This window comes from Oncorhynchus tshawytscha, linkage group LG02 (genome assembly GCF_018296145.1).
Source record: "Oncorhynchus tshawytscha isolate Ot180627B linkage group LG02, Otsh_v2.0, whole genome shotgun sequence".
In the NCBI taxonomy this organism is placed as follows: Eukaryota; Metazoa; Chordata; class Actinopteri; order Salmoniformes; family Salmonidae; genus Oncorhynchus; species Oncorhynchus tshawytscha.
Window position 1 is genome coordinate 13,903,099 of NC_056430.1, and position 14,969 is coordinate 13,918,067.

At 41.5% G+C, this 14,969-nt stretch overlaps 2 protein-coding genes across 2 annotated transcripts; one reads left to right on the forward strand and one right to left on the reverse strand.

Annotated features, from left to right (window-relative positions):
- The first annotated feature begins 433 nt into the window (after window positions 1-433).
- LOC112221289 lies at window positions 434-5,007 on the forward strand. Its single transcript, XM_024383464.2, has 5 exons — window positions 434-1,269; window positions 1,534-1,818; window positions 2,506-2,629; window positions 3,022-3,132; window positions 3,574-5,007. Exons 1-5 carry the CDS (start codon window positions 1,068-1,070, stop codon window positions 4,163-4,165), a joined length of 1,314 nt encoding a protein of 437 aa, XP_024239232.1. The 5' UTR covers window positions 434-1,067; the 3' UTR covers window positions 4,166-5,007.
- A 162-nt stretch (window positions 5,008-5,169) lies between these two features.
- LOC112221278 lies at window positions 5,170-10,160 on the reverse strand. Its single transcript, XM_024383454.2, has 6 exons — window positions 10,021-10,160; window positions 9,012-9,648; window positions 7,585-7,689; window positions 7,332-7,393; window positions 6,736-7,017; window positions 5,170-6,348 (listed from the first exon to the last, which is right to left on the reverse strand). Exons 2-6 carry the CDS (start codon window positions 9,637-9,639, stop codon window positions 6,301-6,303), a joined length of 1,125 nt encoding a protein of 374 aa, XP_024239222.1. The 5' UTR covers window positions 9,640-9,648; window positions 10,021-10,160; the 3' UTR covers window positions 5,170-6,300.
- Between the last annotated feature and the right edge of the window lie 4,809 nt (window positions 10,161-14,969).

Sequence of the window (14,969 nt, forward strand, 5' to 3'; positions counted from 1 at the left end):
GCCGACACTTGGCATTGAGCATGGTGCTCTTAGGCTTGTGTGCGGCTGCTCGGCCATCAAAACCCATTTCATGAAGCCCCCGTCGAACAGTTCTTGTGCTGACGTTGCTTCCAGAAGTAGTTTGGAACTTGGTAGTGAGTGTTGCAACCCGAGAACAGATGATTTTTACACAATTCAGCACGAGGCAGTGACATTCTGTGAGCTTGTGTGGCCTGTCACTTCGTGGCTGAGCCGTTGTAGCTTCTAGACGTTTCCACTTCACAACAACAGCACTTACAGTTCACCAGGGCAGAAATTTGACAAAATAGTTGGAAAGGTGGCATCCTGTGATTGTGCCACTTTGAAAGTCACTGAACTCTTCAGTAAGGGCATTCTACTGCCAATGTTTGTTTATGGAGATTGCATGGCGGTGTGCTCGATTTTATACAACTGTCGGCAACTGGTGTGGCTGAAATAGCCGAATCCAGTAATTTGAAGGAGTGTCCACATACTTTTGTATATATAGTGTATGTATTTGGACTGAAATGTCACTGATCCGTACTTGACCTGTTTGCTTGTGAAACTACTACTCTAACTCTGCTTGGTGTGCTGCATACAGCTCCATGCAGATCAAGTCCCCATCTGACGACTCCTTTATTCCACCTGTTTTATATTTTGCTGTATTTGGCATCTTTAACAATATCTAAGGGGGATGAAAAATGGTCTACTGCCATTCATCTAGAAGAAAAAGAAACGCACATCTATTAAGACGAGGTGCTGGCTAGTGGAGTAGAAACTTGAAAATAAAAGAGAGCCGCACACTAGGAGCTCAGATGCAAAAATTTTAATACCAACGTTTCGACAGCCAAGCTGTCTTCATCAGGGTGTAATAATTCATGACACAGCAGTGACATCTTGTGGATAAATTGATTACAATATTTAATATAGTACACATTTTCTCTCAGGTGGTTGAAAATGGCATCTTTACAGACAATACCACTTACAAATACATTTTTTTCCAGAATATCTACTCAAAGGTTAAAAAATAAATACATAAATATGAAACTGTTGCCAGGGAATTTCGAGTCATGGTGTCCACTAAAAATAGTTTCACCTTGCAACATTGCATAGTCTGGCAGTCCAAACAGTGCCTGGTCAAATATCCCTGTCCAGTGTCCACTCCACACTGTGCTGGTTGGGGGAGGAACTCGACCACTTTTCCCCTGCTCCTACTTCTCTCCTTGTGCCTGTATCTATCTCCCTGGAAAATGAAATATGCTAATAACAGAGGCAAGTGTTACCCTTTAACTGCATGCATGACACAATGAAAGTGTGAATTGTTTTTTTGTTTTTTCTTAACTAGTTGTTTGCTTTGAAATGTTTCGGTACACTGTACACTATAAGATCTTTGTGGACGGGATCCCTTTGACTTGAAGACAAATGACCTCATCGCTCTGTGTAAAGAGGTTAATAGTGGACTGATGATAGCTGTAGTTATTACAATGTATAATTAGACCAGAGTCAAAAGTTCAACCAAAGTATAATGTGTTGCAGATATGAAGCACCCTCTAGTAAGGATGAGAAACGTTCATTCCCAGTCCTCTCTGGGGAGTGACACCGACTCGCAGCCTGTCCTGAAAGAAGAGGAGGAAGAGGAGAAGGTAACACTAGAGGAGGAGAAAGAGACGGAAGAGGAGAAAGAAGGGGACGTATTGACGGACTCAGAGCTGGATCCTGAGTTGCCTGAGGAGTATTCCCATGGCCTGGAGGACCTGAGGTGGAACCTGAGCTCTCTAGAGAAGGCTGTATATCTCAGCCTGCCACCGTGGGTCCAGAGAGGTATGCATGACGACACCACCCACACCACATCACCATGTCATGCCACTGCTGTGTTGTTAGTGGGCAATTAGCCACAACTTCAGCTGTCCATTAACCGTGAAGCCATGCCCAGATGGGTGAGACAATTATAAACGTTGCTCAATAGTAAAACACAAAACATTTATCTCTCACGTTCAAGTTTTGTTTTATGGTTCCTTCACCTTTGACAGCCAAGATTGTTAAAATATCATTATATGTTATGTTTTATTTGACAGAGATTCACCACTGAGACCAGGGTCTCTTTCGCAAGGGAGCCCTGCACATACAATTCATAGACAAAATCAAATCAAAATGAGATAGGACAAAAACAAAATAAAATATAGCTCAACAAACAATCAAGAAAAACAACCACGTTCCTCAAATAGTACTCAAATCAATATTTTAAATTGCTCAAGCAGCATCAGAGCGTCTAATTGCAGTGTACTTCAGGATTTACCTAATTTGGGGGAGATCTGAGGAACCTCAAGAGTTAACCAACCCTGTGAGCGGGTTTGGTATGTAATGTTTTTTTATACTATAACAACAAAGTAGGGAAGTTGGAAGCTTGTGTAGTAGAGCTTTGTAATTCATTGATCTGCGGCACTTTAATGGAAACCAGCCAACCTTTTGATACAGTTGTGGTTGTGCTTGTTTTGTCTTCTGTTTCAGCATTGCTGTGCAACCTCATGGCTAAATGTGGTGTAAACAACTCATTCTTCCCAGCCCGTCTGCTGTCCTACCTGCTGCTGCCCTACATACTGCCAGCCTCTATCTTTCTCCATGTCAACTACAGGTGATGCTCGATACTAGCGTCTATACAAACAACCATATTGAATTTATCAAAAGAACAAAGGAAACAAGTCAAGATACCCCACTGACTATAAAATGTCCATCAATCAAAACATGATAGCATAGTTACGATGACTAACACCATTAAAATAAGCAGAGTTATGGAAACTTCCATAGACAATTCATAGACATTTCTGGCGATTTCCAAGGGTAAACTTAGCTGTGAACTGATAGTGTTTACAGTCCACATTCTGTACAGTCTACCCCTTGGTTACATACTGTAACTATGGCTCGTTCTGTCATGCTTGTGTTCATACCATATTACCATTTGTACATTTGTGTCTGTATGTTTTTCTTTGCTTCAACTTGTGTGTACATGGACTTTACATCCCCCAGGGTTCTGTGTTGGCTCCGCCAAGTCCCAGGGAAGTGGCTGTGGCCGGGTGTGGAAATGGCTGTGCCATTCCTTCTAAAGCTCTCTCACCCCAGGAAGAACCTCATGCACAGGTGAGACGTGACTGTCAGATCATATCAGCTGTAAGTCAGCGATCCCAGTTACTGGAAATCATGTGCCACACAAACACCATGTTGTTATTGGCAAGAGCCTCCCCATCAGGTTAGAAATGGTTGAGTCACCATTTGTTATTTCAACATACTGTCTGAAATCAACGTGGTTGATGAATCATATTTCAATAGAATTTCTTATCAGGTTAATCCTGACATCAACAAACTTGACTACAGGGTTGCTACGTGTGGTTCATTTTAAACTGTGGGCAATTATGTATCAATCAAAATTGAATGTTGATCTGCTATTGCCCGGTGGGTAGCTCCTGTCTGTTAGACATGTTTGTTTTAATCTCTCTTCTACCAAGTACTTTTCCATAACACTTTCTGTCAGGCTAGTGCAGCCAGTGCTCTCTCTTACACTCTGTTTTGCGATGCTTTTAGGTTGTGGCCCTCTGGTCCTGTCAGATTTTGGCACGGTGGTCCTGCCAGGTTGTGGCCCTGCAATCCTATCAGGTTGTGGCCCTGCAATCCTATCAGGTTGTGGCCCTGCAATCCTGTCAGGTTGTGGCCCTTCAATCTTATCAGATTCTGGCCCCTATGCTTTCTGGCATCTGCCAAAGAAACACATACACAGTTTAAGAGTGCAGAGGATTCTCCTCCACAACAGCGCCGTCGCTCTGTCCTGCGGTTCCAGCTGTCCACCACCAGCACCCATTACACAACCGAGACCCCCAACACCCCAACCGAGAGCCACCTTGACCCCCTGGGCTTCTCCCTCCTCTTCAACCTGGAACTAGCGATGGACAACCAGCCCAATCAGCCCAACCACCAGCCTCTACTCCACGAAAGCGAGAGGCTGCTGCCACTGGAGTATGGCCCCTGCATAAAGGAAGAGGCCCTGGCCTCCCCACACATCTCCTACATGGGGGTGGAGGAAGAGGAGGAGAGGATGTCTCAGGGAGGGGATGGGGTGGAGGAAGGGTTAGCTCTCCTCCGCAGGCTTCCTGTGGAGTGTGCCAATACTGGCTACTAATGTTGGCTGACTTTAGGGTCAGGAGTTTTTCCCTGATCAGGTCACATGGTTGGGAATGTGATTTTCTCAGCAAATGAATAGCAGACCTAAGTCTGCCTGTATCCAATTCACAACTAGTTTGTACTTTGAAGTATAATGTATGTTGAACCCGATTAGTGAAGTCGACTCTCATGTGCCGCATGAGGCAGTAAGCACAAAAGCTCTCTTTCTGCTACGCTCTTCCATTCTCACTCCAGGATTGACAATGACTGGAAGGAATGATGATTAGGGTAGAGTCCCTCTTAGTCACGTCACATAGTCAAAATAATTCCCTCATGTCCCTTATCAGCTGACTTCCAGGTAAAGTAGTACTTATATTATATTATATGTATTTTATGAAATTGTATATGCAGCGCTTGAAAGAGACACTGGTCTCAATGGTGACTCCCTGATTAAATAAAGGTAAATAATGTCCACAGGACATGTATTACACCTCAACTAGTTTAATCAGATTACGTTCAGGTATTTGATCGTGGGTATTGTTCATCAAGTGAGTGGCAGTCCTATGAGTGGGGGGCTACCCGGCAGAGATGAAAATATCATCTTGAACGGAAAACTCCATTCGCCCACTGGCAGTAGGAATTCACAGCCTTGGGCACAAGAAAGGCAGCAAATAGCAAGCAGGACATTTTTTCCTATCTGGTTACTATCAGTGTTTGATAGGATCCTAATAAACACCATTAATTTGTTAGCTGACTAGTAATACCTTTGGATTGAGACAATGTTAAGCCTTTTCACCTTGACCAACTGTTTTGCTGAGGTTGAGTGGTACTTAGTTCATTTAAATAAAAGTAATTAACAAATGAAAAGGCTGTGTCTTTCTCTTTCTTACTCAAAGCTCTGGCAGTTACAAGAATTCAGCTCTCTATCGAAGGACAGTTTGGCCATTATCTAACCAAAGTCAAATACTGATACTGTATCAACCAAGGTACCATCAAATAATGCATTTCAATCAGTAGAAGTGGTGCTTTTTAACAAAAACATAATTTATTCATGTAACAAATGGTGTGAATGCCAGCATACACATCTATATAAATGTCATATTGTTCATCATCAGTTCATCCTTAGACTGAAAAGCAAAACAGGTAAACAATGATGAAACTAAAGATTGCACTGCCAATAACAATAATAGTTAATAAAAAAAGTTAACAGAAGTATGCTGCGGTTTTCATGTAATTGCACTAATACAAGTGCACTGTGTAAAGTGCAGGACATTGCATTGCATTATTACATAGCCAGATAAAGTTTTGTAAAGTGCATTCTAAAAAATCTGTAAAACATTGATATTGCAGAAATAATATATACCATTTAGCAGACGCTTTTATCCAAAGTGACTTACAGTCATGCGTGTTTACGTTTCACATATGGGTGTCTCCAGTGGGAATTGACACTTGGTGTTACAAGCATCATGCACTAACAACTGAGCCACACAGGACCACAGTATTAGAGAAAATATATTTCTACCATCTGGAAATATTGCTACATAAATAGTTTGGATCAATAGCTTGGTTTTCTTATTTTGTCACATGTCATAAGTAGAATCCCCAGAAACAATGCATTACTCTAGGGTTACTGTAGGGGCGTGTTTCTTAGTCCTGGTTCTGAGGACTCAAAAGGGGTGCACATTTGAGTTTTTACCCTAGCACTACACACATCATGTCACTAATCAACTCATCATCAAACCTTTGATTAGTGGAATCAGGTGTGTATTGCGAGGGCAAAACCAAAAATGTGCACCCTTTTGAGTTCACAGAACCAGGATTAAGATACCCTGCTGTAGGGAAATAACCAATGTACCTGTACATGCAGTTACAGTAGGCTACATAGTACTTACTATCACTAACTCAGATAAGTAAATACAGACTGCACAAGTGGTAAGAAGTGGATATATTTTACTTACTAACCTGTACACATAGTAGTTATTTAGATGACCTAGTGTAGATTTACTGGTACAAGGACTACCATAAGTGGTGTTCCCTAGGTGACCTGCCTCTGGGTTTTATTTGTGCCCCAAGGAACACTTTATGTGTTATTACAGTACTGAGTATGTTTACATTCCCCTGCACTAGTTGGTCTCATTTGCATGTGGTGGTGCATCAACGATTAGGACCATCCTGGTTATGCAGCGTCTGATCTGGATTAACCTGCAAAGCAACATAAATGCCATTAGAAACATATGTGATCTTCCTTGATTCACCTGCTAACAGCACTGTGGTTAAAAGGTACAAAACAGCTTTTAACTTGCGTGTTGGGGGTGTTTCTGTGTCACAATCCCTTCTGACAATCCCTTCTATTTTAGTTTATACCACATGAGGCTGCTGAGAGGAGGAGGGCTCATAATAACGTCTGGAACGGAGCAAATGGAATGGCATCAAACACCTGGAAACCATGTGTTTGATGCATTTGATACCATTCCACTCCAGTCATTACCGCGAGCCCATTCACCCCAAATAAGGTGCCACCAGCCTCCTGTGATTTACACATAATTACATGCATTTGAATTAAAAGAGAAAACAGGGATTGACTCTTGCCTCTGGTGTCTGGGTGAAGCGGTCCTCTAAGTAGCGGTTGCCCAGGCCCATGATGTGTCCTGTGGATTGTCTGGAGAGACAGGCCACCCTGGCTGTGAAGTCCAGAGTGAAGGCCAGCTTGACCAGCTCCGGGGCGTTGACGGGCCCGGGCCCAACAGTGTGTGGTGTCTGGCGGCTCTGGCCCGTAGGGGTCTCTGTCTCCACGTACGTATCAGCCAACTGCTGGAAGGTACTGTAGGACAGCTTCTGGAAGAATGCGCTCAGGCTGGGGTTCTCCTTCAGCTATGGAGAAAGCAGGACATACTTTCATGAGTGACCATAGAATAATATATTATTATCCATGAGGAAATAGCAAGTTTAAGCTGAAATCCAGACCAGTTTTGTGGTAACATTCCACTCCTTGTACTTTGTGCCATTTACCAAACCTGTTTGGCATAGGATACTGGGTACAAGGGGTGGAATGTTAGCACAAACAGACTGGTACCCAGGCTATAGCAAGCTATCCTGGATGTGAAAGAAGCATTGAGTGTCAAAGATAGACTTTGTATTAAGTTTCTCACATACATTCTTTTTTTTGGTAGTTTATGAACACAAACCTTGTTATCAATGACGTCTCCTTGCTGCTTCATCAGAACAATGATCCTTTTGATGACGTCCTCTGTAAGAAATGCATAGAAAGGGTCAATAGAAGTCTACACAGTTGTAACAGATGTGTGATGTGCTGTAGCCTACCTACCTTTATAGCTTTATATATAGAATGCTTAGGATGCTATTGAATGTGCAATTTCTATTATGATTAGATAAGACATCAATACACATGAGAACATTGCTTGATGATAGGCTACTTACCATCTGTAGAAGCTGTGTCTGTCTCTTTCTCCTCAGACACAATCTTCTCCAGCTCTTCTGACACTTTCTCATAGTACGAGTCTGTAAGCACCACACTCACAACCGCTGTAGAGAGTAACAAGTAACATAGTGTTTTTTCATGCAATAACTCTCTAATAACAGGGCTACCAACTAACTCTCTAATAACAGGACAACCAACGAACTCTCTAATAACAGGACAACCAACTAACTCTCTAATAACAGGACAACCAACTAACTCTCTAACAACTGGACTACCAACTAACTCTCTAATAACAGGACAACCAACTAACTCTCTAATAACAGGACTACCAACTAACTCTCTAATAACAGGACTACCAACTAACTCTCTAATAACAGGACTACCAACTAACTCTCTAATAACAGGGCTACCAACTAACTCTCTAATAACAGGACTACCAACTAACTCTCTAATAACAGGACAACCAACTAACTCTCTAACAACTGGACTACCAACTAACTCTCTAATAACAGGACAACATACTAACTCTCTAATAACAGGACTACCAACTAACTCTCTAATAACAGGACTACCAACTAACTCTCTAATAACAGGACTACCAACTAACTCTCTAATAACAGGGCTACCAACTAACTCTCTAATAACAGGACTACCAACTAACTCTCTAATAACAGGACTACCAACTAATAACAGGGCTACCAACTAACTCTCTAATAACAGGACTACCAACTAACTCTCTAACAACTGGACTACCAACTAATAACAGGACAACCAACTAACTCTCTAATAACAGGACAACCAACTAACTCTCTAATAACAGGACTACCAACTAACTCTCTAATAACAGGGCAACCAACTAACTCTCTAATAACAGGACTACCAACTAACTCTCTAATAACAGGACAACCAACTAACTCTCTAATAACAGGACAACCAACTAACTCTCTAATAACATGACTACCAACTAACTCTCTAATAACAGGACTACCAACTCTCTAACAACTGGACTACCAACTAATAACAGTGCTACCAACTAACTCTCTAATAACAGGACAACCAACTAACTCTCTAATAACTGGACTACCAACTAATAACAGGACTACCAACTAACTCTCTAATAACAGGACTACCAACTAACTCTCTAACAACTGGACTACCAACTAATAACAGCACAACCAACTAACTCTCTAACAACTGGACTACCAACTAATAACAGGACTACCAACTAACTCTCTAACAACTGGACTACCAACTAATAACAGGGCTACCAACTAACTCTCTAATAACAGGACAACCAACTAGGGCCCAATTTCCCAAAACACAGTTAAACTAAGATTATCCACAAAATCCTGTTAGAACAAAAGGACCATAACTACAAAAACAGTACTGTGTGAAATGTTTGGGTGCCATGCCCACTCAAACCTACATTCAACTCCAGTTATTTCTGTAGTGTTGGCCCTGTTCTGAGCCGATGATCTCCTCACAGACCCTCTGAAGCTGTCACTCTTTAATTTTCTCAGAGGTCTCCTCATGGAGCGCCATTGCTTTTTTATGGATTTGTTTCCTTGCGACTGTCCACCAGTCTCTGTACCAGACTCATGCTCATCTTTCTGGTCACTCCCCTTCTTCGAGAAGAAACCCAGAAAACTTTTCCAGAGAGAGGGCCTTTTGCTCCTCTTCTTTCCCTCTTTAGACTTATTCTCCAGTTCAGTAGATGCATCAATCTCAGGAATATCAGCAGGCCCTGGGATTTCTACAGGAGCCACATTTGGTATAACAAAGCCCTCGTCGGGTGGTGCGCTGCTGGCATCGCCATCGTCAAGTTTGGGCCCTAAGGTGACCAAGGAGTCAATAGAATGCCGGTGGACTCTTCTGCGTTTCTCTGACAGTGTCACCCACTTCCGAGGCTTTGTTGGTGACCTCTGGTCCTCACATGTCCCGTCACTTAAACTGATGCTGCGCTTCACATACACTTCCAAGAGGTGACTGGTGTCCTTGCGGCCAAGAGAGAGCAGCTGGGCCTGTTTGGGCATCTTCTTTTCTGCAACCTCCATGATAGGAATCTACAATAGATAATGCAAAATTAGATACATTTTTTAAATGACCGTAAAGATGTATTTCTTTCAACATTATGATATGTCACAATTGCCCAATTGTATTGGATATGTTGTTCTGGTTGTTTTGGTTTCACTTGTAATATAGCCTAAAGTAAAGTTTTCGTTTACATTTTATGAACGATTAAAACACAGCATTTGGGTGCCCAAAAAATTGCCTAACAGTTCTTTCTGGTCGTGGTATTTCACCCAATGCTGATCTTAGTTCTTCCTGAACATTAACAGTAGCCTACCATTACCACTTCAACTTACAATTTCCCATGTGAATACGTCAGTCGACAACATGAAATATAATAGGATATCATACAGTAGGCTACTCACTTTTTCACTAACTGTCTTGCTGTTCCCTTCCCGATAAATGTGTTGATTTCGATGTGTTGACTAGGTGAGATATCCTACCCAAAAATGACCTCTTCAACAAAAACCTGGTTCAGGTTATGTAATGACGCGTTGGTTTACGCCTCCTCCTTTACCGACAGCCTATCATCACCCTTCGTGCAGCGCGCGGGGGTAAAGTGAAGCAGGTAAGGAGAAGCCTACAGTCAATGCGTCATATGATTTCTCCTCAACAGTACTTTAGGGCTTGTTTACGGTTTCGGTGTTGTCCTGCTCGTGCCATAAGGGGAAATTACGGTATTGGTTTTAGTTAACCTGAAACACAAACACCCATAAACGCAAACACAAACACACACACACACAGTCGATGCTGCTGTTCTAATATATACTATTGATTCTACTACCCACTTTAAATATGTAAATCCAGTCCATTATTACTATGCATACTACCTCTTCTGCTACTTCCACTACTTCTTATTTTATTTTTTTACTTCATCTTTGTTATTACTGATTAAGGATTTATGTCCTGCATTGTTGAGGGAGCTAACGCATAAGCATTTCACTGCACCTTTTATACCTGCTGTAAATTGTGTATGTTACTAGTACATTTGATTTGATTAAAATAACACTTCCCCATCAACAAAATAACATTCATATGGCCTGTATAATAATGCAGGTGGCATATGCGACTAGAAACAAAAACAGAATCCTCACCCTCTTGTTTTATGATTGACCATACACACTGGGCACAGTCAAATCAACGTTTATTACTGGCAAAGGCAGCAATAAAGGCTGCCATCACCATTTTTTGACCTCTGTAGTCATACCGGTAGCCTACTGATAAGACCATTTATTATTGCAGGGGAAATGTGAGGAACTACTTTGTGGGGCATTTGGACTTTCGGTTCAGCTGATAATATATTACCATAACCTTTATGTCTGGAGAAACACAAAAATACATGATATATCATTGAGTGTGCTCTTTTTGGGGCAGGTCTTTGTGGTGGCATGATGCTACATGTTCCAACCTGGACTCAGGGTCATTCTGCATGTTCCCAAGCAGTGTTGTATTACCAAGTCTATTATATTTAGATTTTATTGTGCAACCTTGGAAAGGATGAAGGAGGGGAGGGGGATGAGAAGGAGAGGAAGTGGAGGAGGAGGAGAGACTTCCAGGCAGATATGACTGAGAGCAGCCCCAACTGGTGTGACCTTTGACCTGGAAAAACTTGCCCTGAACCGAGAGAGACGGACTTTGCTCCTTTTAGGAGCCATGGGCGTTAAGTCTTTACACCATCCTAAAGTGACCTATATTCTCTGAAATGGAAGTTTGAACAGTTCCTAAAAAGAGGATGTGTCTGAGCCATTCGCTGACAAGTGTTATGACTACACTGTACGATTCAAGAGAAGTGGTCAAGACACAACTAGGCTACAGTATACAGTGGGGCAAAAAAGTATTTAGTCAGCCACCAATTGTGCAAGTTCTCCCACATAAAAAGATGAGAGAGGCCTGTAATTTTCATCATAGGTACACTTCAACTATGACAGACAAAATGAGAAAAAAAATCCAGAAAATCACATTGTAGGATTTTTTTATGAATTTATTTGCAAATTATGGTGGAAAATAAGTATTTGGTCAATAACAAAAGTTTATCTCAATACTTTGTTATATACCCTTTGTTGGCAATGACAGAGGTCAAACGTTTTCTGTAAGTCTTCACAAGGTTTTCACACAATGTTGCTGGTATTTTGGCCCATTCCTCCATGCAGTTCTCCTCTAGAGCAGTGATGTTTTGGGGCTGTTGCTTGGCAACATGGACTTTCAACTCCCTCCAAAGATTTTCTATGGGGTTGAGATCTCGAGACTGGCTAGGCCACTCCAGGACCTTGAAATGCTTCTTACGAAGCCACTCCTTCGTTGCCCGGGCAGTGTGTTTGGGATCATTGTCATGCTGAAAGACCCACGTTTCATCTTCAATGCCCTTGCTGATGGAAGGAGGTTTTCACTCAAAATCTCACGATACGTGGCCCCATTCATTCTTTCCTTTACACGGATCAGTCGTCCTGGTCCCTTTGCAGAAAAACAGCCCCAAAGCATGATGTTTCCACCCCCATGCTTCACAGTAGGTATGGTGTTCTTTGGATGCAACTCAGCATTCTTTGTCCTCCAAACACGACGAGTTGAGTTTTTACCAAAAAGTTACATTTTGGTTTCATCTGACCATATGACATTCTCCCAATCTTCTTCTGGATCATCCAAATGCTCTCTAGCAAACTTCAGACAGGCCTGGACATGTACTGGCTTAAGCAGGGGGACACGTCTGGCACTGCAGGATTTGAGTCCCTGGTGGCATAGTGTGTTACTGATGGTAGGCTTTGTTACTTTGGTCCCAGAACTCTGCAGGTCATTCACTAGATCCCCCCCCGGTGGTTCTCACCATTCTTGTGATCATTTTGACCCCACGGGGTGAGATCTTGCGTGGAGTCCTAGATCGAGGGAGATTATCAGTGGTCTTGTATGTCTTCCATTTCCTAATAATTGCTCCCACAGTTGATTTCTTCAAACCAAGCTGCTTACCTATTGCAGATTCAGTCTTCCCAGCCTGGTGCAGGTCTACAATTTTGTTTCTGGTGACCTTTGACAGCTCTTTGGTCTTGGCCATAGTGGAGTTTGGAGTTTGACTGTTTGAGGTTGTGGACAGGTGTCTTTTATACTGATAACAAGTTCAAACAGGTGCCATTAATACAGGTAATGAGTGGAGGACAGAGAAGCCTCTTAAAGAAGAAGTTACAGGTCTGTGAGAGCCAGAAATCTTGCTTGTTTGTAGGTGACCAAATACTTATTTTCCACCATAATTTGCAAATAAATTCATTAAAAATCCTACAATGTGATTTTCTGGATTTTTTTCCCTCATTTTGTCTGCCATAGTTGAAGTGTACCTATGATGAAAATTACAGGCCTCTCTCATCTTTTTAAGTGGGAGAACTTGCACAATTGGTAGCTGACTAAATACTTTTTTGCCCCACTGTATGGTTATATTGTATGGCCACATAGCCATTAGGCTGCAGTGGCATACACTTCTAGAGTCCATTGAAAGTCTACACTGCACTCCTCATATTCAAGGCTACATTATTTGAAGTGTAATCTTATTCCATCATAAAGGTGTATCGCATTAATCATGAAATCGACCACAGCTCATGATTGTGACCAGAGATGAATGTGAGGAGTAGAGATACGAAAAGGGACGGCGTTCACGTTAATGCACTGGTTCTGATTCATTTACACTTGGGTTCATTTGATCTGAAAATTATTTTTGACTGTTACTGTTATGGCTGCGATTTTTCATTTTTAATGACCCGCTGGCTTTGGTCGTGTTCAAAGCCTGTTAATCTATTTGCTCCAGTCAACGTCAGCCACACACACTGTAGTCATATGACCAGAATTTAGATTAAGCTGGCAGAATACTAAACTCATACAAAAAAGGATTCTGTTGAATTCTCAGTGCATCATGTAATGTAATGCAATGCAGGCTACTCACTAGGCTTAGGGTTAGGCTGGGGTTAGGATTAGGGTTATCTGGATTTACACTATTGGATGGCACACATAGCCTACATCGCATTTTATAGTAAATCAATAACAACAACAATACAATACAATACAAGACAATACTATACAATACAAATACAATACTATACAAGACAATACTATACAATACAAATACAATACAATACTATGCTATACAATACAATACAATACAATACAAGACAATACTATACAATACAAATACAATACTATACAAGACAATACTATACAATACAAATACAATACAATACTATGCTATACAATACAATACAATACAATACAAGACAATACTATACAATACAAATACAATACTATAGTATACAAGACAATACTATACAATACAAATGCAATACTATACAACACAATACAATACAATAATATACAACACAATACAATACAATAATATACAACACAATACAATTCAACACATTACGATACTGTACAATACAATACTATACAATACAACACAATACTATAGAAAGACAATACGAATGACTGTTTCCATCAGTGGGTGCTCTGGTCAGTGGGTGCGTTCGCCCCCACCCGCCCCGAGAGGCCAGCAGGGCAAAGCTCCTGCCCCCGACCCAAAGGTCTTTTCCAAGGGCAGGAAGCACCAAGACCCCCCTGTCGCCCAGGCGGGCATGGAAGTGAGCAAAACCGAAACCACCAGGGCCAGCACACAAACCACTCACAGAGTGAAACCATAACACAACACGTAAATAACTAAATGCAAAACATACAATAATCACATCCCCACCCTCACCTCTGATTGGTTGGAGGAGCTCAAATATCTATACTGTGCATGCATGTATGTATTTATTTCAACACTCATTAATTCCAACCTTCAGACAGCCACAGATAAACTCATATTTCCCAGTAAATCATCATTCTACCGATGTGTTTCTCCATTCTCCCATGGTGTCTCACTAGGGACTTTATCCTCCCATCTGCAACATTTCTGACCAAATGTCGCCCAAAATAACATTTTTACCCAGGAGCACAATTATATCTCCTGTTAACACCATAGCACTTAGGACACCATCACAATACATAAACAATCAGTAGACTATACACACTGTACACCATACAATGGAAAAATACAAGCCTCAATCAATCACATTTATTTATGAAGCTTTTTATAGCTTCCCAACTGCAGCATCCTCATTCATTTTCACAAAGTGCTTGCACACAAACTGAACAATGTACACATGCTATTCCATCTTTCCTCTTCTTATCACTGCGGTTTAAATGGCATGATCATGACCTGCATAATGAGTGTGGCTGCTGAATCACTATGCCTTATTAACATTCTGTGTGAACACTGGGGAGGGTGTGTAAAGCCTCTCAATAG